At 51.7% G+C, this 27,502-nt stretch overlaps 1 protein-coding gene across 4 annotated transcripts; it reads left to right on the forward strand.

The window, feature by feature from the left end:
- Positions 1 to 492: 492 nt before the first annotated feature.
- Positions 493 to 27,391, forward strand: TMEM184B (transmembrane protein 184B). 4 transcript variants are annotated; one of them, XM_040544822.1, is made up of 10 exons: positions 493 to 619; positions 11,156 to 11,416; positions 13,829 to 13,994; positions 17,191 to 17,281; positions 17,818 to 17,893; positions 20,893 to 20,984; positions 21,222 to 21,391; positions 22,605 to 22,799; positions 23,650 to 23,673; positions 24,406 to 27,391. In XM_040544822.1, exons 2-10 carry the CDS (start codon positions 11,216 to 11,218, stop codon positions 24,645 to 24,647), a joined length of 1,257 nt encoding a protein of 418 aa, XP_040400756.1. In that variant the 5' UTR covers positions 493 to 619; positions 11,156 to 11,215; the 3' UTR covers positions 24,648 to 27,391. The 4 variants fall into 4 exon arrangements, with proteins under 4 accessions (XP_040400756.1, XP_040400759.1, XP_040400758.1 ...); XM_040544823.1 differs by lacking the exon at positions 493 to 619 and adding an exon at positions 11,024 to 11,044; XM_040544825.1 differs by lacking the exon at positions 23,650 to 23,673.
- Positions 27,392 to 27,502: the final 111 nt, after the last annotated feature.

The raw sequence follows: 27,502 nt of genomic DNA on the forward strand, positions 1-27,502 counted from the left end.
AAAGCACCTAAAAATAAGCCGGAGCTTATTTTTATGATCCCTGGAGCTGTGGGATGAATGCGGGGCGCTGAGCCAGAGGCCGTGCGGGATCTTGCCTCATGGCCCTGAGCCCCTCACGGCCCATGTATGGCCCTGGGGAGGGCAGGATGGGGTCTGTGCAAGCTCCACGCAGGAATAGCTTGGCCACGGGATTTGGGATTTGCGTTTTTTGGCTTTATTCCCCCAAAACCTGAAAATGAGTCTGTGAGGAAATGGAAGAAGGGGGGGGATGAGGGCAACCTCTGAGGTGCTGCCCGCCACTTTGGCGTGCGCTAGCACCTCGGGAAGGTGGGGTCAGCTTCTTTTTTCCCCCCGTTTCCTTATTATTTATTTAAATTTTTATTTCTTTCTTTATTAATTTATTTATTTATTCATTTTTCTCCCTCGCCGCCCCTTTAAGCCCTACGCGGTTACGTCACCGCCCCGCTCCCTCCTCCCCTCCCCTTGCAGGCCGGCGCATGCGCGGCACAGCCGGGCCGGGCCGGGCCGGGGAGGGCCCGGCGTCGCCATGGGCTCGTGAACCCCCCCGCCCCCCCCCCCCCCCCTCAGCGGGTCGGGCCGGGCCGGGCCCCGGCCGCAGGTAAGGGGGGGGAGCGGCGCCGTGTCGGGCCGGGGGGATATGGGGGGGGATATGGGGGGACGGGGGGGGGGTTAGGGTGTCCCTGTCCTGCCCCTGAGGGACAGGCAGCGGGCGGGGGGGCTGTGCTGAAGCACGCGTCCCGCTAACAAAGAGTTGGCTGCTTCTGGTGCGCTCCTTGGGTGTCGTGCTGCGGCCGTCGGCCTGAGGGGGGGCAGAGGTGTCCTTGTAAACGGTGGCGGCGGTCGGGTCTGTCACCCTAAAGGTTTAGGGTCTGTGGTCCTCAAGGGGTTCAGGTTTCAGGTTTGTCGTCCTAAAAGTTTAAGGTCTGTCATCCTCAGCCTTTCGGGTCTGTCGTCCTCAAGGTTTCAGATTTGTTATCCTAAACGTTTCAGGTCTGTCGTCCTAAAAGTTTAAGGTTTGTCATCCTCAAGGCTTCAGGTCTGTCGTCCTAAAAGCTTCGTATTTGTCACCCTAAAGGTTTCAGGTCTGTCGTCCTAAAGGTTTCGGGTCTGTTGCCCTAAACGTTTTGGGTCTGTCGTCCTAAAAGTTTATGGTTTGTCATCCTCAAGGTTTCAGGTTTGTCGTTCTAAAAGTTCCAGGTATGTCATCCTAAAGGTTTCGGGTCTGTCGTCCTAAAAGTTTCAGATTTGTCGTCCTAAAGGTTTCTCACGTGTGCAGTAGTTTGGGGAAAAACAACCTCGCGCTTTTGGGATGCTGGCTAAATACTAAGCAACAGGGCTCAGAGGAGAGGTTTTAGTAATGTGAAGGCATTCCACAGTGACCTACTTCAGGGCTTTTTGCACCGTTGTCAAATGGGTGCAAAAAGCCCCGAAGGAAAATGGGATGCGTGTCCGCTCTGGTCTAGCAGAGCGGTGTTTAAGTCCTTAATACCTTTGTTGTTACAGACGTACCCTAAACCTAAGCGGTGTGTATGCAGCAGGTGGCTGTCTACACCGGGAGCAGAAGCCGTGTCTTGCTGCGAAAGGATGGGGACGGCTTTGCTGCTGCAGTCAGTGTCCCTGAGCAGTTCCCCGGTCTCTAAAATCGGTTCAGATTTTGCAGAGCAGGTTGTGTTTCGGAAATGGGGTGCAGGGGGCGGAGTGCCTTCCAGTCGCTGGGGCATCCTTTGTACTTTTTGTTATTCAGCTGCCGTAGGACACGTGGCAGCTAGAAGGGGAAGGTTCTTAGGCATGCAGAGGCTGCTCAGAAATCAGATTTTAGGTGGTTTGGCATAACGACAGCGTTCTGAGCTGGCTTGTTTCTGAAGATTTGACAGACTCTAACTAGGAATCCACCTTGTTCTCTGTCAGCTCGCTTGCCTGTTAACGGGTAGGAGGCTGGGAGATGAGCTTTTGGGATTTGCAGTTGACAGATTAAGATTTCTGTTCTTACGGAATAAAGGAAGGGTGTGGTTTTTTTCCAACTTACAATAAAATAACTTTTAAAACGCTCTTTTCTCAAGATGTCAGTTCCCTTCTCTGTCCAGTTCTGCTGTTGAATTTTCTAAGGCTTCTAACCACGTTCTGACTTAAGACAACAACCTGTTAATTTCTCTGTGATGGATCTTACCCTTCATCCCTCCTCCCCTCCCGTTTTGGGTCCGTGTTTAATTGGCTTATGTTTGCAGCGATGGAGATGAGCTCTTGCCTCTTTCAGTTTCCAGCAGCGCAAAGGGCATCCTTGAGCTCTTGCAGCAGTGCCCGGAGGAGCAGCGAATTGTTTGGCAGCCCTTTATTCTTCGGTCCTAGCCGCTTGCGGAGCCCAGCGTTGCATCGGACGCAGTATTGAAAGTTGGGGTAAAACAAGAAGCTGCAAATCGGATTTGTTGATTCCGAAGGGCGAGCGGCCAGGGCTGGGGACGGAGGCTTGTTCTTTTCCAGAGCTTGTGATCGATCGCAGTCGCGGAGTCCCTGGAAAATCGAGGTGTTGTAGAGAATGGCACGGCGGTTGGGTTTTGTGTGCTGACTTGCCCGTCTTTTCGCTTGAAGTGGGGTGTGTGTGTGCTGTTCTCGCTTCTTCCCCAACTCTTCGGGGTGTGCGGTGGAAGAGCAGCTCCCTGCCAAGACATCATGCCTTGCCAGAATGCTCAGGACTCTGAAAGCGGTTTGAAACCGATAAGATGGTTTAAAAAACTCAGCTAAAGTACTGTAAAATACGATAGTGCTTGCACCGGAAACACCCTTTGGAACCTTTGGTGGCTTTTTTTTTCGTTATGGACTAATTTGGGAGGAACTAACTGTGTGTTTTCAGAGCAGCGATCCCCTGGGAAGGTTTCGGAGGTGAAGTTCTGCCAGCGAGCTACGGCCACCCTCCAGAGCCTCCCCTGAGAGCCTTCCTCCTCTAGGAAGAGGCGGGGGAATGGCGTGATGCTTGCAGCCACGTTGTCTCTAATCTTTAAAAATCAGCTCAGCCTCCGAGGAGTTTTTGTCCGTGATGGTATAAGCGAAATGTCTGGGAACAGAACAAACTGTGTCCGGGCAAAACGCAGCGCGTGGGCAGGCTGCCCAGGAGCGGTGCCGCACCTGGGTGTGACCAGGTCTTTACAGCCCCCCGGGGGGGCCCAATTTACAGGAAACTTGTAGAAGGAAATACCTCACGTGCTCTACCTGCAGCACTGAGTGTCATTTAACCCGTAGAGTACCCAGATATTTGTCTTCTCGCCCTCGAGTCCCTGATGGAAACGCTGCCGTTATTCTCTTAGGGTCGCAGTGCCTGGGAGTCTGATGATCTGAAAGGATCAGCTGTTTGAGGACGTTGTGACCGAGAGCGTAACGAGGTGGTGTCACGGTCTCAGCTCCCTGCCTGGGTATGTTGTGCCTCTGCCTCCTGCTACCGTCTGTGGCAAAAAGCTGAAAAAAAAGGTCTCTGTAGCTCAGTGAAGAAAACGTCTGCGACGTGTTATCTAGCGCGGCAGCGGAGCTTTGAGAAGCAGATGAGATGAAGTAATGCCTTGAAAGCCGACCTCGCCTGCCCGTTGTTCCCTCCCAAGGCTGTAAAACAGGGCGTTGAGGCTGCCGAGCTGATAGTTTGGGAGCCCGCCGTTGCCTGGTCATCTCCAGCGCGGGAGCAGCCCAAGCAGCAGCGATGTGAGCGGCCCAGAGTTTCAAACCAGAAGTTATTCACATAAATTCCCATTTAGGCAGCTTCACCCAACCGGGTAAAATAACGTTACCGCGTCGGGAAAAACTGGGCTGAAGTTTTGTCTGTTTTTTTTTTTTTTTTTCAAGCGCGTACCCTCTCAGGCGGATGCTTGCTGTGCCTCGTTCTGTACGGAGAGGCGATTTCAGAGTCGCTCTGAGCTGTGTTTAGTACCTGTTGGCACCCGCCGGCTTCTCTGCGGACCTCTGCGGTCAGCTTCGGCGCTGAGTCGGGAGAGGACGAGCCGCTCCTGGCCGCTCGCGTGCTGTAAGTAGCCTTCAGGAGAGGAGGCTGGCGAGGTGTCTCTGCTTGCATCGTGGCTGGGAATGGTTCCCTCCCCCGGGGATCGCTTTCTGCCTACGAGCGTCCAGAGGTAACGCCTGCGTAAAGGAACCGTGTCCGGGTTCGTTCCTTGACCAGCAAAACTGAGAGTCTAAAGGCAAACGAAGGAACACCGGGTCAGTTGTTTCACTGGTAGCAGAACGGCTGCACGGCGAGCGGCTTTGGGTGCTGTGCTGGGACACCCCGCTTTTCCTTCGGCAGCTGCTCGTCGCTGCTGTGTATCCGCGTCGGAGCCGCTGCTGAGGAATTCGGCCGCGCCACCGCCCTCGTACGCATCGCTGGGCTCGCGGTGAGATCCCTGCCTTCTCCTGGCCCGTCGGCCTGCTACATCTAACTACGGACCTGAGAGTTTGCACGGTGCCTTCTGTGCGGGGCAAGCACGCTGCAGTATAAACCCCGAACCAGTGCAGCGCGTTGGGTAACCTCACGGGTGACAGCCGCAAGTCCGGTGGCTCTCAGTCGTGCTGCGGTTTGACTTCGGATGCCTCTCACGGTAACTGCCTGCCCCGTGGCAGCTCCAGAGCTTGCGGTCTCTGTCGCAGCGCTTCCACGTGGGGAAGGGTGAAGGCGAGCGGTGGTGGAAGAAGTTCTGATTTGACTTTGTTCTTGAGATTTTTGGAAAATGACACGCGCACTTCCTGCGTCACGCCGGACGCGAGTGTTTACGACACATCCTTTTAATCAGCTGCCTCTGGCGGTTGCAGAAAGTCTTTGTAGTCTTTCTGTGTTTCTGTCCGGGGGGCAAAGGGCTGCGCTGGTTCACGTGGAGCGGGGCCGCGGGGTATATGGGAAAGGGGCGCAGCGCCTGGCCCAGGCCTGTCTGATCCTAGTCTCAAAGGAGAGCTCGGAAGGCAGGGGAGCATCCCTTCTCCTCCTCTCCTCCCCCTCCCTCGCCTTTTCCTGTCGTCCTTCCAAAAAAGGGCCTGGATGTTGACCCATTACAATGTGGGTCAGTCCGCCAAAACCACACACACACAAAAAAAAAAAGTAAAAAAGAGGAGGAGGAGGATGGGGGGAGGAGGGCCGTGCGGGTAGAGCGAGACAACAGGAATTAATAGAGCAGCAAAAAACTCTGGAAAGAAGAGTGCACAGCGCAGGGTAAAAGGGTTTTGCTGTTGGTTGTGAGTTCGCAAATGGGTGCTGGGGAGGGGAAGCAGCTCGCTGTCGGGGTGGGGTCGCAAAACGGGTGGGGGCCGCGCGCAGGATTGCCGTGGCGCTCTCCGGGTTTGATTTCCTTAAAGCGAGAAAGGAGGTGGCATGGGAAGTTAAATCATCTGTGTGTGCGGCATGTTTTTATGTGGCTGCAGGCGTTGGATCGCCTGTAGAATAGGGCAGAGGGTGCTGAGCCTTTACCTGCGGGTGCAGGAGCCCGCCTGGCTCCGCCACCCGCCGCCTTCTGCCGTCCTCTCCTAGCAGAGCGTGGCGGTGCTCGCGTGTGCTTGGAAATACGTGCTTGTGGCGCGGGTGGGGAGGTAATTTGTGGTGGCTTCAGGTTAAGAAGGCTTCCCCTAGCGTGAATAGTAGAATATGAATGCGTTGCCCTGGTAGGAACCGCGTGCCGGGTCACGTACCTAGCTCACGGATTGTCTCGGGGGTGCTCTTGGAGAGCTTCCAAACACACTGCTGGGGCCTTTCTGTATCTTGTAGCTAACTAAAGGAGATGCCGCCCCAGAGAGCGAAGGCGATTTAAGTAGTAATCAATTTAAAAGCTTTTGATTTGCTTTTATTGTTATCACTGATCTGATCTGCACCAGTGGCTCTCTCGCTCTGTGGCATTATTTTGTCCTGACGCTCTCCCTCCTCCTTTTCACACCTTTTGCCACATCGGCTGGTTATGCCATGCCTTTGGGGGCTGAAAAGAACTTAAAGCAGTTATGGGTTTGCAATATACACCTGGCACGATGGAAGGAGCTGATCCCAGTTGGCAATTCTCGGCATTCTTACAATTAAAATAGTCTAAAAGAAACTCTGAGCCATTTTGGCGTGTGTTCTTGTACTCCTTACTAAAAGTTTAGGGGACATTCTGAAAACCACAAAGCTCGTGCTTTCACTAACGTAAAGCTCTTACTTGTGTCTTAATAAAGGCAGAAAATTCAGGCTTTTGGTCACCCACTGCATGGCACTTCCACGTTGGTCTTTTGGGGTCTGGAGTAAGGATAATGTCGTGGGGAAGTTCTTGGAGAAATAAGGTAAGGGGGCAGAAGATGGTTTTATGGTATCTTAACCAAAAACAAGTTAAGCATGATGGCTACTTGACACTGTGGTAAGTACAGAGTCGGTCTTAAAGAGGAGCAACCCCTTGCCTTGTGGCTTTCCGGGAGAGCCGTGCAGCCAGGTCATGTTTGTTTTCCCCGATCGTCCCTTGTGCGGCAGAAGGAGGCTTAGCTGTTAAGGCTCTTTCCCGGGATGGCTTTGTGCATCGTTCTTTGCTCTCTCAGCAGTTTAGAAACGAAATACTTTCGGCCTCGGAGGCGATGATCTGTTTTAAAAGTGCAGATTGCGTTTGCAGATGGCAGAGAGCGGCTCCGGAGCGGTGTCATTCACTGTTCTCTCCCTCCCGACACGGGCGAGGGTCTCGCCCAGAGCAGGCAGCCTGCTCCCCGCTGCCTGCGTTCGCGTCTGCACCTTCAGAAGCACCCTCAGGAGCAGGGGACTGAGTTTGAGTGCTCCCTCCCTCCTCTCGCACCGCTTTTGTCGCGTCAGAAGTGGGCTTGACGTGTTTATGTTTGTTTATCTTTATGTAGGAATAGCTCCTCCTCGCTGGTAACATTTTCCGTGCGTTGACGCAGGCCAAAAATGAAGCTTTTCGTTTTCGCTTGTGCCAGATCCCTTCTGTTTACTGTTCCGAGTTTATTTGCAGTGGAAGGAGCTGCCATGTTCATGCTAGAGACAGAAGGCCTGTGTTTCCAAAAGACACCGGGCTGGCAATCTGTTCCTGATGGAGAATGCCTGCGCTGCTGTTCTCCCCCGGTTGCGGGCCGTCTGGAGGTGCCCTGGCGAGCCTGCAGCAGAGCTGGAGCCCCGGGGATCTCAGCTGCAGCCTTTTGCATCTCTTGGATGCTGTCGGGACAGTCATCGTGATACAAATAGCCCCTGCTTTTCCTTTTCTTTCTCCTCCTTGCACGGAGAGCAGAGCCTAATACTCCTAAAGTGCTTTCGGAAGGTCTGTTAGGTAATTTTAAGCTGGTACCGGGTTGGTGTTGAAGCTAATGCCCTGGCAGTGCCACGTCCTGCCTCGCTGTAAGGTGTGGAATTGCGACGGCACCGAGGTAGGAGCGATAACAGGACGGGGACATCACCGCAGCCTTCACCTTGGCCTTGGCAGCTGCGGCCCTTGGCCCACACAGGAATTTCAGCGGCTGATCCGAGATCCCCACAGCCCTCCTGCAGCCACCCAGGCCCACGTCTGGGAGCCCTGTGGGTTTGCCCAGTGTACTTTCGGGATGTGGTTCCACAGCTCGGTGCTTTGCCTGGTTGTACGCTCTCCTGGGCCTGCCTACGACATGCTGTGTTGCAGGTTACCTCCGGGGGGAGCAAGGTGGTAAGTTGGAGGCAGGAAAGCTTCGGAGTGAAACTGAGAAGTGTTGAAATGTTTTCCTTTGATACATTTAGGCAGGCACTCCAGAGAGGGAGAGTAAGTGGGCAAGGAACTTTCCTCTCCCTCGAATTGGAAGCAGTGACGTGGAGGTGAAAGAGATGGACAGAGAAAACGGGATATGACAGAAGAGCAAGGAGCTCTACAAGATTTATTCCGCGTTAGATTAGTTGCTTTTGTGCTGCGTGGGTCACGTAGGTTTCTCAATGCCCCTACTTCGCCATACGGATCGGTACCTCACGGTGCTGGGGACTGCGCAGGCAGAGAACAAAGCGACGGTTGTCCCTCGGAGCTCGAAGAAACAACAAACAAAATGCGGCCAGATGGGAGGAGCACGCGGGAAAGAGATCACAGCCGGCGGTCGGGCCAGCGTCGGGGTGCTGCAAAGCTGTGGTAGCAAAGGGGAGAAGGGAGAAAATCGAGGAGAATGTGAGGGCTTTGCGGGGGTTGGACCTTTTCCCTGGGCCCGTGAGGAAGCGGGGCGGTTGTGTTAGGAGGTGGATGTCCAGCTCGCGAATTGGTTAGGACCAGCTGCAGGCCATGAGGTGTCCCGAGCGTGGAAACAAATATCAAAACACGTTTGCTGAGCCAGGTACGAGGGGAGCTGCCTGCGCCGGGGTGCTCGGTCTGGAGCTTGTCTGGGCAGCGTGTTTGCTCCCAGGCACCACCTTTTCTGGAAGCCTGCTCTAGCGATGTGCTGGGCTCGCGTCCCGTTGCACGGGGGGAACGAGGCAGCTCAGAAACAAGATGTTCAGACGATTGCTGTAGCCTGCCCTCACGATGCTCTTGTCTGCCAAAGGCAAAAGAGGAGGCAGCAGAGTCTGTGGTGGTGGCAGTGAATAAGCTGAAGCCCACTCACCTGATTAAGGCTCCAGTCATCGGTGCTGTCATCCGTTTCTCAAATCCAGAATTGCTCTTACAGCTCCAGCTTCTTGCACGCCGTCGTATTTATTTCATAAAGGCTCGGAGCACTGCTTATACTCCCGTCGCTGCAGTAGTGGTGTACGGGACTTCAGGAGATTAGGAGGGATAATTTGGAAGGGGTGTGTTAATTTTGCAGGTTCGGGAGTGCAGTGTTCCTGCGTGTTTGACTGGGAAGGAGAATGAAGTGCAAGCTGATGGTTTTACAACCAGTAAGAAGTATCCGGTGATAAAAGTTGTCCTCAGGCAACCCTGAGGAACAGGGGATGCTCATGGATGGGGCGGATTGGGGTTTGGGGTACAGAGGGAGAAGTAGAGCCCCCATTAAGAAAGTTTGCACGTTTTGTTTCAGAACCCAGGGGTGGAAAGAGTTCTGAGTTGCCATGACTGTGCGAATCAAAAGGGATTAAGCAAAGAATGATGCATAATCATTTAATTAAAGGCAGTTGATCTATAATCACAAGGGGGCAGTATTAAGGTTATATATACGACTTGAACTCGTAAATGTCCTGGCTTCTGAATGCTTAACCCTTGTGTCAACAGGCCTGTTGATCGCTTTTTGCTGCTTCGGCGTCTTACAAAAGAGAGAGGTGCGGAGAAGCAGAGGAATTCCCTGTCGGTTCTTCAGTTCTGCGGGCACGGTCGGTGCTGCGCTTGGCTCTGCGCGAGGTTTTTGTCGGCGAGGTTTGAGCAGCTGGGGAGCGGAGCCCCGGGTCCTGTCCCCCCTGCCGCTGCTGGTCTGCAAGTCGTGACCCGCTCCCCCGTGAACTTTAGGGAGGGCTTAGCAGCTTCCTCTCTCACGCAGCTCTCAAAGTGCGCTGGGATCTGCAGGATCGCAGCTGGCTGGACTTTATTTAGAGCTAGGTTAACCGCAGGTGCATCTGCTCCCATTTCGTTTTAGCCGTGCCCTTTGTGAGCCCCGTGGACGCGCTGTCAGCGCGGGGGGTGCGTGGTTTGCGGGGTTGCTTCAGAAGCCACTCGGGCAGAAATCCTCTTTTTCCCAAAGCACAAAAAGCCTTGCTGCCTTCCGACATCTCCAGGCTGCCTTTGTCTCTCCAGACTTTTAGATTTAGCATGGATTGTGTGTGTGTATGCTTTGAAACTCCTGACTTATCAGTTATGTTTCCTGCGCTGATTAGGACTGGAAAGGAATTACCCTTTGGTATGTGCAGTTGTGGAAAGCTGTAACTTAGAGCAGGAATGTTTTGGAAGAAAAGAATGGCTGGAAAGAGCTAAGAAAAGCCAAGTTTGACAATTATTTTATGAATTAAACCATAGAGTTGTGCTGCTCCCTCTGTAGTAAGTGAATACCTGCTTGAACAAACCCAGATATTTCCTGGGTTTTGTGTTCTTGTTCCCCCTTGGCAGAAAGCAGAAAGGAGGTGGAACGCGGTGTAGGTGACATCGGAGGGCTGCGTGTCACTCCTGCAAGCGTGTGGTTTGGGGGGGGGTGTTGGAGAGGCTGTTTGCACACCGTAGTGTGCGCGTGGAAGCCATTTCTTTGCTCCAGGCCTTTGGCTTTGTTTCCCTTGATAACGACGTCTTCGCTACGGCAGCATCAGGAGCAGCGCGTGTAGTTCGCAGAGGCAACGGCTGGCTGCTTGTGATCTTGGTTTAAGTGGATTATCTTCTTCCAACCCAGAGGTCACGTTAGAGCCTCCTTACGGCCGAACTGAAAATAAGAGCTGCTTTAGATCTTGGACCTTTAAGAATTCTCTCCATCGAATGAAACCAGCTTTTCATCCGGGAAATGGCCAAGGGTAACGCTGCTTGGAAACCTTGCGTATACTTGTGTTCTGGGTGTGTTGTCCTGGGTCAGCTGGCTTAGAGACACCAATCGGGTTAAATTTGCATCACATAGAAAATGATGCGAGTTAGGAGAGGTAGCGATAGGCTGACTAAGTGCACCGTGCCATATGGTGTTTGATAAAAGCCTCGCTTTGATGCTCCTCTTTGTAGCGCGGCGAGCTTTCAGCACACATCCTTCCAATGCAGGCGCTTCGGGCTGAGTGTTGTTGTCAAAATGGCAGCGGGAGAGGTAGGGATCGCTCGTGGGGGGAACAGGGGTGCTTTTCTTACCTCCTTGCAACGCAACGAGCCTTTATGGTGCTTGTCTTCATTGCTTGCTGCTGCTGCTTCTGCTCTCGTCTGGATGAAACCGTAAGACTAGGGCTCTGGCTTTTCAGGACGTAGCAGGCTAGCCAGTGCTTTTGTGGAAGGCAGAGTTGTTAACTTAGGTGTGCTGGACATCTTCCAGTGCAAGCGATTTAGACGCTTCCCTCTGACCTCAGCTGAATGCAGTTTTCATCTCGTTCTTCAATGCTTTTATTGCAGGAGGGTGTTGGCAACGGGAAGGCTGTGCTGGGAGTGGTGCAGAGGTTCCTGAGTATGGTGTGATCGCAGGGGGCAGCGGGGACAGACTCCTCCAGGTCCTGTTCGTGAGGCTCCTGAGCAGCCTGCCGATGCAAAGTCCCGCTGCTGTGATCCTCCCGGGTCCTTTCCACTGAGTGCTGTTGCTTTTTCTTTCTCTTCCTTGGCAGGTCTCGGCTCTTGGGCGGTTCTTCAGCAATCCCAGGCGGAGCCTGGCACCGCAAGGCACCATGATAGCGATGACTGATGTCACTGCAGCCCCCCGGCTGGGGTCAGCTGCCACCACTCCAGCCGTGGCCCCCAACTTCTCCTGGATGCCAGAAGACGGCAGCCCCACAGCCGTGGAGCAGCCCATTTTCCTCATGACCACCGCTGCTCAGGCCATCTCAGGTTTCTTCGTGTGGACAGCTTTGCTCATCACCTGCCACCAGGTAAAAACCCTGTCACTCACACTTCTGCTCCTCTGCCTTTCCCCACGTGGAGGAATACCCGTGATACCCTGGCAGATCTCTGTTGGATACTTATGTCTGATGGGGGTTTGCAGACTCGGGGGTGGTATGAGGACCTTTTCTTTGGGGATCTAATATATTATCTCTGCTGATCAAGGTGACGGCTTTTGTATGAACCTTTTTCTGCCCAGGTTCTGTAGTCTGACTGAGCAAACTCGTTACAGCTAGCAGGTATAAAACATTTGGCCCTCCGTGGAGCGTTAGCAGAAAGGTGCATTATCCCAAGCCATCCATCCTTTCCCAGGTCCTGTAGCTGTACCTAGCCATTTTGCTACCGTGTCAGCTGCTAGCTAAGTGATCGTGGTCATCTGCTGGTTGACATACCTCCTTTGATCTCCTGTGCCAGCGGATTCCACGGGCTGAGCTCTGCTGCGGAAAGGAGTAGCAGGAAACACTTTATTTTAATTTTTCTCCCCTCCCCTCTTTCTGGGGTAGGTGCCCTGGGAGCCAGAACGAGTCAACCGCTGCATCCTGTTCTGTACCGCTCTCTCGTGCGGTTGTCATGTGAACTGAACAACACGGTGGGGAAACGCAAATAACCCTGTTATTTATCAACCTGTGCTTCGTACCTGTTGGTCAATAGATGCCAGAGCGATGAGTAGGACCTAGAAAACTACAGCCTGTTGATGGAGGACGGGGGATAGTGAAGTTCAAAAACGGATTAGTCACTGATGAATAAGAGCAACACCTGCAGTTTCACCAGCTTGGGTAACAATTACAAGTGCCATGGATCCTCCTGCTTCAGAGCACGGATTGATCACCGACTGAGGGTGGGGAGAAGTCTTTCCTCTGCAGTATAGCATTGTATAGTTAGGCATTAATGCGCTTCCCTGAAGAAACCAAGGGAGGACAGTGCTGGGGAGACACTGTTGATTAAAACACGCTGTTGTCCTGTTGGGAGGCAGTAGTTCCTGCCTAAAGTGCTCTCGTAGGCACGTGGATTGCAGGGCTCTTGTGACATCCCAAGGGCAAAGCTCGGAGTCATCCGAACCCCGGCGTCAGCTGTCCCTGTGCTGGGTGAGGTGTTTCACTGGGATCGTCGCAGGGGAAAAATACCACTAAGGTTTGTTAGGTTATTTTCAACCTGTTCTTGCCAGGAAATGAGGCTTTTGTGAGCTCCTCGCGGGCCAGGAGGAGGAAAGAGGAGTGTTTTGAGCCCTTCAGTTGACTTTGACCAAACCTGGCCAAGAGGCCGAGAGAGATGAAGAGAAGATAACCCCCTCTCCCTCACGAGGGGGAGGTGAGAGCATCAGCCTGTGCTTTATTAGAGCCTAGGGAATCTACGCAGCACCCGCCCCCCCCAAACGCAGGGTGAAGCTTCAAACAAGCGCTTGTGCCACTTCACACAGTCAGTCATGAGGCGCCTATGTAATAAAGGAGGTGCTTTTAATTCCAGCAGCTAGGGCAGCAGCTTGATGAGGGTTGCTGTGGGAAGGTCTGGCTTCTGGAGAACGTGTCCTCCCCTGCCTGCGTGGCCGATGGAGCGTACCTGCGAGTCCAGCCGGGGCTCCCGCTCTGCTATTAGCCCATTACAGCGGCGCTGCTCATCTCCAGGGTATGCTTGCAGTAAATAACTTTTCCACGAGGTGGATATTCTGTGAAAAACGCGGCTTAGGTGTGGGGTTTAATGATGGCCGTCAAACCCTGAGCAGAGGGAGTGGGTGCGTGGACAGCGGGACGAAGCAAGCGGCTCCTTTGAGCACAGCCCAGTGCCCGAGCGCGGTGCTCCCTTGGTGGCTGAGGCTTCGTGGCCACGCTGTCGCAGACGTGCAGGGTGGCACTTCTGGAGCAGGTGGGCTGGGGCGTACCAGCTCTTGGCACTGAAAAGCACTGGAAAGCACTCTCGGGTTGTTTAAGGTGAGAGACTCAAAAGCATCCACAACTGCCTGGAGAGTGAGTGTGTTTACGGTGAGCGTGCGCCTAAAAGCGTGCTCCTACGCCGCCGAGAGAAAGGAGCCTGCAGTGTTGTGAATCTTAGCTGCCTAATTAGGATAGCAGGCATATGGGGATGGTAATAGGAAAAAAGAGTGAACAAAAAAATAAGGGGAAGGTGATGATAGTATCAGCACATTAACTCCCTGTGAGAAACTAGATTATAAATGCCTTCATTTCCCTTTCCTCCCCTTCCCCTCTCTCTGCAAACTAAGGGATGCTCTGTGGATGCCCTAAGATAACAGTGATTTTCTGATGCTTATCACCTGGAGGTTGCCAGAGACAATCAAGAGTTGATTTACCAAGTTAGCGTTCCCCGCTCCAGTTGAGACTCTTCAGATCCGCTTTCTCCTCTCCACTCAGCATGCAGCTGACCCTGTTTTCCCCTCTCCGTCCCCTCAGATCTACATGCATCTTCGCTGCTATAGCTGCCCGAATGAGCAGCGCTACATTGTTCGGATCCTCTTCATCGTGCCCATCTACGCCTTTGACTCCTGGCTCAGCCTCCTGTTCTTCACCAACGACCAGTACTACGTTTACTTCGGCACAGTGCGGGACTGCTATGAAGGTAAGCAGGGGTCAGGCGCAAAGCGGGGGGAGGTGGAAAGTCTCTGCCATCAGGGAATTTTTGCTTCTGGTTGGGAACATGAAGAGAGCATCTCTGTCATCAGCTGAGACACAGTTTTATGGTGGTGCTTGTCTGGTTGACCGTGACCACCCAGTGACTGAAAAATGACCCCTTCCTGGGCTCTAAGCATGACAAAATGCACCGAGCCTTCCCTCCTGCGTTCTGCAGGGACAAAATTCATCATTTTCTTTCGTCCTTTGCTTCAGGAAGGTATGAAGGCAAGAATGTGGGCGTGTAAAGCAAGGTATCGGTTAGCACCTGGCTCTTAGAACGTCACTGACTTAGCAGCCAGGTGCTTGCTTCGTCCTGTTTGCTAGTGCCACGCGTTAGTGTCGGTGAGGGGCAAAGTCCTGCTCTGGAGTCCTGCAGGAGGGAGGGTGCCATGTTCAGGAGGGGCACTGATTCAGTTTCGGTCATCGGCTGCAGGTGATACCACTAGGTTTTATGTGAGTTACACCCCAATAGACACGATCGTATCTTCCCTTCTGATCTCACCCAGACAAGAGCTTTCTGCCCACCCGCAGGAGAGAACGCGCTCTGGCCGTTTATCACCGTGCCTGCATTAAATCAGTAACTCGTTCGTGCGGTTGTTTTAGTGAGGTCTGCGTTGCAGAGAGGTGCCCCCGCCCCTGTGGACGCGTTAATCAGCTCAGAGGACCTGCAGGCCCTCCTTCACGTCCGTGACAATGCTCCGAGGTGCAGCAGCAGATGGCAAACGTGCGCACATGATTCAGAAGGCATCTTTGTTTGGGCCCGTTTATTTTTTTTTTCCCGTCCTTCCCAGCCCCGCGTGCGTGTGTAGGTCTAGCAGGAAGTCTGCTGCTCTGCGAAACTCCTCTCCTAGCAGCTGCCACTGTCCCCCTGCCTTGCGCAAGGAGTTTGCAAACATCAGAGCCTCTGCTCAGGAGGCAGCCCACGCTTCCGGAGCTCACCGGCTTCCTCGGCGTGTTGTGCTGTGCGACAGGACTGCAGGTGGAGGTGAAAGCACCTTCAATCAGCAGGTTCTCTCCGTTGCTTTTTCTGGAGGTTGCTTTGAAACTGCGTTCTTGTTGTCTTTCCTCCTTTGCTGTTCGTTTTTATTTTTTGGTTTTTAGGAAGGTTTTAGTTTGGGAATCGAGGTGGGGTGGCTCTGATAGAAAACGCTGGGGAGAAGACCCTACTAATAAATTATGAAAGCTGTCTTGGGCCACTTGTGGGCTGCGTTTCATGGTGTGTATTAGGAAGAACGTGTTTTGGTGTTGCTCTATCGTGTGACTCCAGCAACCAGGTTTGTGCAAAAGCAGCAACACTGACACAAGTAGATTTTTTTTTTTTTGGTTATGTTGATGTCATGAGCACATTTGGAGAATACAGATCAGGACTGGGAGAACAGTTGTTCTGCTGGTGCAGTTGGCTTCGATAATCAGCACTAGTTTATTTCGGGGATGGAGGGACAGATACTTCCCTCTCACCTCTGTTTGTTTTTTTTTGTTTACTTCCTCTGTTGTCATCTCTTTCCTAGTGACTGTGGAATGGGCAGCTGCTATTGTAATGACCACATCAGAGGGCAGGGGTCACTGGAGGATAATAAGAAAAGCTCGGCTTTTCTTCCTGTGGATGCTGGGAGCTGTCACCTAAGTTGCTGACAAATTGCAGGCAGAAGAGGTTACCACGGTTATTTAAATACATTTTCCATGTTTGGTGTTTTCTTTCCTAAGTAAGGCTTTCACAAAATCAGCGCGGTGTGAACATACTGAGCTCTGGTCAGCAACAAAGGTTACAGATGGAATAACAATTTCCCAGTTACATAAGGAGAAGCAGGTATACCCCAAGCTTTTATGTGCTCTGGCGTTCCTGCCAGCTAGGCACATCTAGAAGCCATTAATGCGATGTTTTGAGACTGAGCATTTTGGGGAGCGTTGAGTACCTGTTTTCTAGGGCATAGTTGGGATGCTTGTAGAACAAATTAGAGTCGGTGCCTGCCTCTGCCTGTAGAAGTTCATCCATGTGGGAAAACAGACCTCAGGTCTAATAAGTGGCTACTTGGGGAGGTCAGGTTTTCAGCATTGTTAGGCTTTTGGTCTCATTCCAAAGTTCCTTGACACTTCTGTTTCCATCCCAAGTTAGTTTCTTTTTGTATTGTGTCAGCGTCAGGGGCCAAAACTAGGATCTGGGTAGTGGCGTTCCAGGGAATGTCCAGGGATGGTGTATCATAGAAAATAAAGTTGAAAGAGAGGTTACCTGATCTGTCATTTTGCCCCATGTTTGTATGTGGCAAATTTTGGAGTAAAGTCCTCGCCCTAAAAAATCTCAGAACTGCACATCAGGATCCAACAGCGACGACAAGTTGAGAGAGTGGCAGACAGGTCACGTCCCATGAAAAGGAAACGTCTATAATTACGGTGAGAGCCCTCCCCACAGTGTCTTCACCTCTTTTATGTGTATCAGCACAGCTGAGCCTTGAAGAGAACTGGAGTGGGGCAGAGTATTAGCGGTCAGTCCGAGAAGGCTCTTCCTTATCTGCACCAAGCTGCTGGGGAAGGCAGAAAAGAGGTGGCCCGACAAGAGAGCTGTTCAGTACGCAAGAGATTTGATCTTTCAGAGGAAATGAAGCACAGAGCCTGTTTGTTCAAAAGTCTCCACCAGGCATGAAAACAGAGTTTCACTGATCGGTAAAAAATACTTTTTCTCCAACTCTTCTGCCTACAATCCAGTCACCTCAGAGAGAGGGGGAGACTGTGCTCATCACTTCAAAGGGTGAAGTCAGGAGATAAGATGTGGTTGATGGATCAGAAATAAATTTTCCATATGATTTAGTAGCCATGTAATGTCGTGGAATAATGCACAGGAACTCCGTAAAGAATGGCGCCTTACAGATGCCAAGTAAAACAGAGGCTGACCACGGTTTTAAATGGTCCTGTGACCCTTTTGGCATGAGCTGTGGAACTGGCCTGGGACCTTGGCCAAACTCCAGCTCAGATAGTCTTGTAAATGCTGAGGTAGGAAGATAAATACAGTGAAAACAATCTGGAGAGCTTTGAAAGGAAAGATGCTGCATAAGCAGTCCCTGCTAATGTTTGGGTTGTTGCCTGCTCTCTCAGTCCTTGCACCTGTTTTGAAGTTGGTTGTCATTTTGCTCTGATTGATGTCGTTGCAGCCTTTGTAATATACAACTTTCTCAGCCTCTGCTATGAGTACTTGGGAGGGGAGAGCTCCATCATGTCTGAGATCAGAGGGAAACCAATTGAGTGAGTATTTGTCCTGCGTACAGCATGATGCTCTCATCCTTCCATGCCCATCTGCCGTGCCTCTATCCCTGTCCTGTCTCTAAAAAGTGTGTCAGGTGGCAAACGTCTGCTGGGACTGGGCAGGATGGCTCGTGGTGATTTACCAATATCCTGCTCCGAGACAGATCAGGCTGATCGTGGTCTCCTGGGCAAGTTGGATTGATTCACAGCTCTTCTGAACACCTGCCTACTCCTTTGTTTCTTTTCTTCCATTCTTCTCCTTTGAATCTTCCCTGTCTGCAGTTGGTTGTGCATGCTCCTTCAGGGCTGGTTTTCTCCCCATGCTACTCAGTTTAAAAAAAAATAAAATAATTTGGAGCGTGGAGTTAGGGTGTTTTAAACATGTCTCTGAAAGAGGCTATGGCTGTGACTGTGGTCACGACTGGAGAAAGCACCAGTTCTGTGACTGCTGCAGAGGTAGGCAAAGAGGGCAGGAATCTTGTGCTCTAGCCCAAATCTTGCTTCTGATCCCTGTCATCTTGTGGTGGTTCTTTCAGGTCCAGCTGTGTGTATGGGACTTGCTGCCTGTGGGGAAAGACCTATTCAATTGGATTCCTGAGGTTCTGCAAACAGGTATGGGCTGAAGCAGCTGTGCCGTTCTCCAGAACCAAATGAAGTCTGTGGCAGGGGTGGCAATGTTGCCTTCTGCTGCTGAACTTCTGAGATGTGCATTCCTTTTACTGGGTTTATAATATCGTTTTGAGGGAGGCCTGCAGACTGCTCAGAGGCTTTTCTTGTTTTGGTTGTGTGTGTGTGTGTTTTTTTTCTTTTTCTTTTTTTTTTTTTAATGACGTTAATATTTTCTGCTCAACCCCATTAGCCCTGGGACCTGACATTAGCCCTGGGAAGCGTACTCAGAATTTTTCTTCCCTTTGACATTGCAGAGGTCATGACTTTAAGAAATGGATGGCTGGGCTGTGTTGCAGACACCCAACAGTTGTGTAACAGCCTCCTGAATTCCCATCGCTGCCATTGTGGTTAGAGTTGAGGAGGGGGTGGAGGTTAAGCGTGACACAATGCTTTGTAGGAGGAAACGGGTATTGCTCACCGTGTGTGTGTGTGTGTCTGTCTGTGCGGGGTTGGGTATGTTGATGGGGAGGGAATGAGAGATCTAAACCTCGATACAGCCTTCGTCTGCTCATCTCTGGAGTTCAGGTCAGTCACCTCTGGCTGCCATGAAACAGCAGGTGGGTTTCAAGGCTTTGCTCACGGACTGAAATGAACGCATGAGGCTTCTCCGGAGACAGCGTGAGGCCAGTCTGGTTCTTTGAAAGGGTTCAGGTCGCTGTAATTCCAGTCACTGGGGCTAGATCTCTGCCCTGGCTTCTCTTCCACATCATGCCCCATCTTCTGTGGTTTAGCAACATGCAGGAACATCAAAAGTACAAAGCGGCCTCTTAGTAATATCCAGTGGTAATCTCTGCAGCGTGGTTGGCCTTTCTCAAAATAACACATCTTTTTCTCCACTCTGTTTGTCTCTGTCCTGTATTCTGCCCTCGTGGCTTTCCTGTTTTCTTCCCTGAAACTTTATTCCTAAACTGCTCCCCGTGTGTTGTCTATTCTCTTTCTCTTGGGGTTCATTTGTGCTCCCATAGTTGATTCCATGCATTACCTATTCTTTTTCTCCTAATTTTAACGTTTACCTTCTAAATGTGTCACGAGCAGACCTAACACCCATCGAGGTGAATGAGTGCTGAAGAGAGAATTTCCCTTAGACCTCTTATTTCTCATGTCTCGCAGCCTCTGGCAAGTATCTCTACATCATGGGTTGCATGTGGTTGTGTTTGGGAAGTTTTTTGTTTTTTTCTTCACAACAATGAGAACTAGAAGCACTTTTCGGGGGGATTTTGCTGGCTTCTGCAAATCTCGAGCTCATTTGGTAACTCTGGCTTAGGTGGACATTTTGCTTTTGCTTTTGCTTTGCTGCTGTCTGGCAGCAGTTCTTCTCACCAGGCCAGCCCTTTGCAAACAACTAACTCTGCTGTGGAGGCTGCGAGGGAGACGTCTTGCAAAGGGGTGTGTTGAGTACTTCCCTCCTCCTTGGCTCGAGCTGGTGTGTTGCCTTGGTGAGAAGTCTTTGACACCAACACTCGCTTTCTGGTACTTGTAGACTTCCAGGACGGGCGAGTGGGACCTTCCGAGGCAAATTTCTGGGTAGGTTGGTGTGAAAGGGCAGCAGAGCAGGTGTCAGTGCTGACTGGTGCAGTATCCCACCATCGTGATGCTCAGGAAGAAGAACGTGCTGAAAGGAGCCCCCTGCCCATCTTATCCCTGCTCCCTAGCACTCCCACTGCTTCCCGCCACCACCTGCCCGTGTTTTCTGCTTTTCCAGCCCCTTTCATCCTGGGAAAGTCTGCATGTTCTGACCTCTCCTTTCCATCCTTGCCACCAGCCTCAAGTTGTTCTCAGGCAGGTTGCTGCCGAGGGTCACTCAGTCTGCACGCGTTGCCCGAGGTCCTGCAGCAGCCGGGTGGCGTGCCGGTGGCTGCGCTGTAAAATCTGGACAGCTCATTTCCTTCGAGTTGTCTCCATCGAGGTTCTTTCTGGGTCCGTGTCTGGTGACCCTCATGGGTCACACACCATCCATGTGCTTCCCGTATGCTGTAGCATCTTCTGGGGAAGCGACTAAAAATAGAAGGCGGTGGTTTGGATTGTGGAGAAATGGTTAAAACATCCCGAGATTGGAAGGAGGGGAAGCTCAGGGGATGGAGTTGTTTACCAATTAGCTTGACCTTTTCCAGTTCACATCTTTACAGTGACTCACGAACTGGCATGTGCTGGGGTTTTTAATCTCCTTGAAGTCTTATGACCACTAACAAATTGCATCGTATCCAAAGCAATTATTCCTCTTCGGTTTTGCTTTCTTTCCGAACACAGCCCTCCCCACGTGTGCAGGTCAGCACCTGCCCCGGCTCTTGCAGTCTTCTTTGGGGAGACATGGTGATGTTTTTAGGGACACAGTCTGCTGCTCTTTTAGGGCCTTGGCATTCGGCTTTCCCTGTTCGCAGAAAAAAAATGAAGCGTGGGGTGGCTTTGAGAGAGGAATCCTGATAGGAGCCATGACGTATACCTGTAGTGCCTACTGCCAGACTGGACAGAGCTGGTCCCAAGTGCTGCAGAGTCTTTGGGGAGATTCAGAAAAGGCGCGTGGGTGACAACAGAACGGCTGTACCTTCTCTTTGACCAGACAGTGTATACAAAATGCCTTAACGTGGTGGCAGCTGTCACAGTTCCTCCTCAGAGAGCTGGGTTTCATCTCTTTAACCAAGGAGGCCTTCTTACCTAGCTTTATGGCAACTCCAGCTTGGGGTGTGCTTCCCTCCCCCAGTATTCCTTTGTGTTGTGTGCTTCACCCTACATACGCTGTGCTTGTACCGTAGCACAGCACGGGATTGTTTTCATGCAGTTACTGGGCATAAATGCGCACGTACTTCCTCCGAATCTCCTCTGTCTCCTGCTGGGTGCTTGCACGGCAAGTCACGGTGGACACTGACATGTGCACTGGGTGTTTGTTTGCGACCTCGGCCTCTTGCACCCACTGCCTTCTCACTCCTCCTCTCTCGTTCCCGCAGGCTACCCTGCAGTTCTGTGTGGTGAAGCCCCTCATGGCCATCAGCACCGTCATCCTTCAGGCCTTCGGCAAGTACCAGGATGGTGACTTTGAGTAAGTTTGTCTAGCCTCTAGGCCTCGCTTTCCCCTTCCCTGCTGCGCTTGCAGCCTCTGGGGGTGCTGGGCCATGGGAAAAGACTGGGATGCTCGTGGGCTGAATATGTACATGAGAAAGGGGGTAAACCTGTTGGCTTCAGTTTTTTTCTGCCCTTGTCTGGGGGAGAAGGGGAAAGGGCAAGGGGAATGGATCATACTGAGCTTTTCAGGTGTTCACATATTTTCTCTCTTCAGTGTAACCAGTGGCTACCTCTACGTGACGATCATCTACAACATCTCTGTCAGCCTGGCACTCTATGCCCTCTTCCTTTTCTACTTTGCCACACGTGAGCTGCTCAGTCCCTATAGCCCAGTCCTCAAGTTCTTCATGGTGAAGTCTGTCATCTTCCTGTCCTTCTGGCAAGGTGAGCTGCTTTCCCCTTCGCTTGTAGCCACAGGGAGCTCTGTGTAGGGGCTCAGACACTAGAATTCATGGAACAGATGATTAATAGCCAGCATGTCTTTCTGTTATTTATTTATTAGTACTATTATTGGATTTGTTTTACGGTCTTTTGTTGCTTTTCTCAGGGAGAGCTGGTTTGCTCGTTTTCCTGTTTCTTTCTGTGCTCCGGAATCCTCGCTGTTCCTCCATGTGCACGTGCACACACATCTCTCTGGCAAAATCAGCTGTTTGGCTGAAGGGTCCTTTGCATTCCTGAAGCAATCGTAAAGCACAAGCTGCCAAGGTTTTGTCTGCGTGCTGCCATTTTATTGATTAAAGCGACACGTTTAAATTATTACTTTTTTAATGCTGTGTAATCAAAATTGTAATGGCTTGTCTGTGATGCCTGTGAAGCAGCCAGCTAGCTGAATGCCACAGGAACACCACCAAGCACTGGTGTTCGTGAAGGGCGTTCAGAACACACACGTCGTGACGTAGACGCGCATTCAGAAAGCCTAAATTCCACCTCAGCTTAGTGCCTCTTACTAATTGGCTCTGAGCATTTCCCTGTTCGGTGCCCTACTTAAGTTTACCGCGTTGCACTTCAAAGACTAATTGAGTAGGAACTTAGGTGGAATTTAGGCTGTTGGAGTATGGCCCATCCTCCCCGCATACAGACAGACTAATAAGCCGTCTACTTTTTCATCTCGAGCCATCTGGTCACACGCTTTCTGCCTTCTCTGGAATTCTTCAGCCAGCCACCTGGTTATGGACAGGGAAAAATATCTTTCTTACAGTTGTGTGTCATAAACAGTTTATGCTTCAAGAGAAAAGCCCAGTTACCTCTTTTTTTTAGCTTTAGTTAGTGGAGGTGCTGAGATCACCCGTGGAAATATCTGACTGCTTTATATCCTTTAGGGCTGAAGGCCTGTAGCAGCTAGTTCCCAAGAATAGTTCAGCTGAGGATAGAAGAGGATCAATGTTTGAACATTCTTTGCTTAAACACATCTGTTTCATTTATTCCTCCTTTTTTTGTTGTTGTACAGGTGAGCTAGGGAGCATCCAGCTTGCTCTGGTTGTGGTTCCCGTGTTAAATGGATTTGCATTCCTAGAGCATAGACAGCTATTTCCATTTGCCCCTGTTGGTGTGTAATCCTGGTTTTCACACGTTTACATGAGGTTGTTGCTTCATTTAGGGATGCTGTTGGCCATCTTGGAGAAGTGTGGTGCCATCCCCAAAATCCACTCCGCCAACGTGTCTGTGGGTGAAGGCACGGTCGCTGCTGGATATCAGGACTTCATCATCTGCGTGGAGATGTTTTTCGCGGCCATCGCCCTGCGCCATGCCTTCACCTACAAGGTGTACGCGGACAAGAGACTTGATGCGCAAGGTAGGAAATGTGCCGGTGTGTATGGCGTGTCTGTTGGGTGGCGAGACTGGGTGGAGATGGGTCCCTCCAGCAGCCAGCACTCTGATATGACTCCCAACCTGAACGCTTGGAATCATGTCCCCTCCTCCGTGGCGTCTGAGCAGATTTCGTTGTGCAACAGCTCTGCAGGGCAGAAACCTTGCCTGAATTGCATTGTTCCCTTTTCGCTTCCCTAGTGTGCCACCCACGATAGCTTGTTGCAGACCTCAGGGCTGCAAGAAGTTGCATCCTTTCGGTAGAGTGGGTTTGTCCTTCTTCCTGTCTCCCCAAAGGGGAACTCCATTGCTCCAGATTGTGCAACAAGCTGAAGGCAGGAGGGACAGGGCCTGAAACAGGCTCTGTTTTGACTCCAGCTTGGGAGGATGAGGCCGTGCTTTGGCAATATGTTTGGCTTGGAGGAGGAGGATCTTCCTGTAATGACTTTGAAGGTGGAGCTGCTAGAAATCTTATTCTGGGGAAGAGGGAGGTGTAAGTTCTCTAGGAACTGGGGCTTCTCGTTTTCCAAATAAAGGGGTTCCTTCCTGTTGCGGGGTTCTGTGCCGAGCCGTGGGAAGGCAGCACCCCTGGGCTGTGTTCGTGTAGGTAATCCCTCCATCCCAGCCAGCCCCAGAGGTTTTGGCAGGATGGTGGCCACAGCTGGGGGAGGTGAGATCTGTGTGTGTTGAAGGGGTAAACTGCTGCCCAGTACTTTGGGGGTGACTTGGTGGTGGGTCTTGTTCAGTTCTTGTTATTTCCTCTCTCTCTTTCTCTCTGTCTCTCTCCCCTCCTCTTTTTCTCTCTCCTTTGCTTTGGCCACTCGTCCCCGATGCAGCCGTTCCATCGTACGGGCCATACGGTAGGTGCAGCATGCTGTGTGTGTTCGTCTCAGTCGGATTTAGCTGGGATGCCCTTCTGTCCTGGCTCCCAGCCTGCCTACTGCCTCTTCTCTCCCTTGTCCCCCCTTCGTGTGGCTCTGTAACCTGACTGCCTCACACAGCTGCTCTAGGGTTGTCTGGATCATAAATTGTAGAACAGCCCCTCGGGCAGTGGCATAACCCCGCGCTGGAGCGTTCGTGTTGGGCCTGTGTGAAACATCTCTCCCCAGAGAACTGCACGGGGCCGGTCTGGTCTCTCTCACCGCAGCCTCCCTTCACTTTCACGAAGCTAATCGGCATGCCTTGGTCGTTTGGGGAGCTTGTCCTCGGGACTGAGCAGAGCCAGAGGCCCATGCTGGAAAAAAAAAAACCACCTTTACAGAAGCACCTCCCCACTTGACTGTCTTTGCTGCACACCTGAGCCAGCACAGGTAGTGCACAGTGGGGGTTGTTGTGGGGGTAAAGTCCCATTCTCGTGGCACGGCCTCCATTTGGTGCTGAGGTGGATTCTCTTTAGGACTTCAGGAGGAGCGCTACTGGTAAAAACTTGACACCGTTTGTGTGGCATTTCCTCAGCAGCTGCTTAAGGAAGTCTGTAAATAAAGCTCTGCAGGATCTAGGAGTGCATGCTCCCTGTCCTTACCTTCATGCCGAAGGGCGTGGGGGAAGGCAGCAGCGTCCTTCACGTGTCCCTCCCCATCTTGCCCCAACAGGTCGTTGCGCTCCCATGAAGAGCATCTCCAGCAGCCTCAAGGAGACCATGAACCCTCACGACATCGTCCAGGACGCGATCCACAACTTCTCCCCAGCCTACCAGCAGTACACCCAGCAGTCGACGCTGGAGCATGGCCCCCCCTGGCGCAACGGCGGTCACGTCATCTCGCGCTCCCACAGCTGCTCGGGTGCCCGTGACAACGAGAAGACCCTCTTGCTGAGCTCTGATGATGAGTTCTAGGAGGGGAAACGGCCAGTGCAGGCCATCATTTTTCCTCTTTTGTTGGTTTTTATTATTTTTTTTTAATTTATTGAAGCATAAACGTGCGAGTCATATCACTTCCTAGAGAGTACAGGTTGCAGAAGTGGGCAATTCCCGTTAGGTTTTGTGGGTACGGATGCGATGAGTGGTGTGGAGTTAGGGGATTGGCCAAGACTCTGTTCTTGAGCCTGTTCCTTCCAGCAGCAATTGACTGGAATTAATCGAAGCAAAGCTACAGGGTCGGGGGCTCTGGCCTCCCCCACTTGCCCAGCTTGGTGTGGCACATGACTGGCCAGAGTCTGGAGTTGTGGCCAAAAATGTTTTTCTTTTCAGCTGGACAACCTGACCGCTTCGTATTCCTCCTCCCGAATGGTTGGTGTAGGCACAGCTTGCTCTCCCAGCTCCCTGGTACTAACGTCTCTGCGATCTTTGGGAAATGGGATTAGGATGCAGTGATGAGCGTTCCCAAGGACCAGACTGGAGAATGGTCTTTCTGTTAGCCATTGCCTCGGATATTTGGTCAGGAACAGCTTCTCCCACCCCTCTTCAGCACTGGTTGTGCAGTCCTGTACGTAAGCGAGCAAAAGGGAAAAGGACGGGACTTTCTTCCTGTTCCACCCTCTCTGCATCCTCTCTGCTCCCTGTTGAAGCTCAGCAGGGGTGGAATTATTGTCTCACAAGGGCAGGCTTTGCTAATCACCAGGTTCACATCTCCCCTGCATTCCTGTGGCAAGATGCCTCCCTGGAGCATCTGTCTCCTGCTCACAAAACCGAGGACTGGCCGTGATAGGTGGTGGAAGTTTGCACAGCTCTGGCCCTTTCATCCTTCTGGGGGGGAAAGGAACTTTTGTAAACACTAAGCTGTTCTTTCCTCTTGTTCCCTGCCCCTCTTAAAGACGTGGATTGCACCAGCCAGCTGTCAGAGCAGGTCCCGGTCAGTCATCTTGCAGGTCCCCCCTGCGAGATGCTCAAGCTTTGCCCTTAGACTGGAGTATCCAGAAAGGGATGTTGCACACTCCTTTGCTTTTCAGCTCCATAACCATTCCGGGCCAAGCCAGAGCAGGCTTGAAACCTGACGCAGCCTGCTTGAAGGTGTCCCTCTGCTTCCCAGGCAGCAGCTGCTGCTCCACGCTTCACGGGCCCTGCAGCAACTGCGGTGCTCTCCAAGGTGGAGCCGGCATCCATGGGGTGAGAAAAGAAGCTTCCCTTTACATTTGTCAAGTTTTGAATTGCCCCCTAGATTTTCAGTGGAGCCAAAATAAAAATAATCCCTCTGTGCATCTGTCCAGGGACCAGGAACTGCTTAAAATTGGGGAGCGGGGGGAGCACACTCGAGTGCCATAGATCAGATGCCCCTGCCCCTGAAATGGAGAGGCTGCAGCAAGTTTCTGCTTTTTCCTTGCCTCTAGTTTCTCTGTTCTTCTCCCGCTTGACGCCTGCCTTGCCATAAGAACACCTTCACGTTTCCAGACTGCCCCTTGTTGCTCTGCTAGAAGCGGGGTCTCACTGCCTGGAGTTTGCTTTTCCTCTTGCGTGTCACGATCTGTGCACTCGCTCGTTCACTTTCTCACAAGCAACCTTGAGCACGGGGCTCCTCTGTTCCTCAGCACCCTTCTCAGGGCTGCGTGCTCGCATCCAGCAACGCCACGCAGCTAGCTGCTGCTTTTCCTAAATCTCACTGCTGAATAGACGTGCAGATGCTTTCTTTTTCCTCATCCCATAAGCTACCTGGACAGCAGGACTGAAGATTGGATAGGCTTTCCTTCCGTCTCCTGCGGCTTTGATGAATAGTCCTTTAGTTTGGGGTATTTGTTTTAAACTTCTTTTAGAAAAGCGGGGTGTGGGACGTGATCCCTTCCCCCTGTCCCTGTATTTGCAGGTCTTGGTGACACCCTGGTGTCACCTAACCGGCGAGTGGCCCCGGTGTCTGTTGCATGGGGTGGCTGAGATCTGAAATCTCTGAAATGGCCCTCTTGAGCTTGAAGATGATCTGGGCTTGGGGATACGTTTTCTGAACTTTGTTTTAAAATGGATGCTGCATATGTATGCCGTGCATAGGATCTGGATATTCTCAAAGCTTCCTCTCTGTAGTGGTTTAAAGCATAACCCTCTTGCACTAGCTGCCTTCGGAGAAGCCCGGTGAAGAGCTAGCGCCCAAACAACAGCCAGCTGCCCTGCGTTAGCATTTCATATATATATTTTTTAACACTACACGAGATCATCTCTGAGCTTCCTGCGCTCCCTTGCAACAGGCAGGTGTCAGAAGGAGGATTGGCTCTGAAGCCTCGCCGGCTCGGAGGAACAAATACCTAATTTTGAAGACCCAGAGCTTGAGACTGAGGCCACGGCACCTCATGGCCTTGCAGGTCTGCTCGCAGTGGCCCCAGGCCCTAACGAACCCGTCGGCTCCAGGAGTAGGCCCTTGGAGCTGCTCCCCTCACCTGCTTCCCCTCTCTGTCCTTCCTTTTTGTTTACCATGTAACATACCCATGGGGTTTGTTTATTATTTTTCCAGGTAGAGTAGTTCTTTGTATATAAACGACTGAAAAAAAAAAATTGTATGATAAATAAGACAGAGCCACCTAGTTTTGTACCTATCGTGTTTAACTGATGTGAGCTCAGCGACAAGCCGCTCTCTCTATTTTGGTCTTTGTGACGTTATACTCTGCAGAAATGAGCAAATATGATGACAAATAAAAAATATAGAGATAATATAGATTGTACATAAGCTGCCTCTGCGTGGTGGTGTCGGCGTGCGTGACTTCTGAGAGCCAATTTAACATTTTTGCCCAGTTTCAGGGACCGAGACTTTGCCGGTCTCGTCCTCAGAGTGC

Source organism: Cygnus olor, chromosome 1, assembly GCF_009769625.2.
Source record: "Cygnus olor isolate bCygOlo1 chromosome 1, bCygOlo1.pri.v2, whole genome shotgun sequence".
Lineage (NCBI taxonomy): Eukaryota > Metazoa > Chordata > Aves > Anseriformes > Anatidae > Cygnus > Cygnus olor.

Coding starts and splice junctions, on each gene's coding strand:
- TMEM184B (XM_040544822.1), top strand. CDS start 11,216: ATGATAGCGATGACTGATGTCACTGCAGCCCCCCGGCTGGGGTCAGCT. Junction 11,417..13,828: donor TGCTCATCACCTGCCACCAG/GTAAAAACCCTG, acceptor CCGTCCCCTCAG/ATCTACATGCATCTTCGCTG. Junction 20,985..21,221: donor TACCAGGATGGTGACTTTGA/GTAAGTTTGTCT, acceptor TTCTCTCTTCAG/TGTAACCAGTGGCTACCTCT.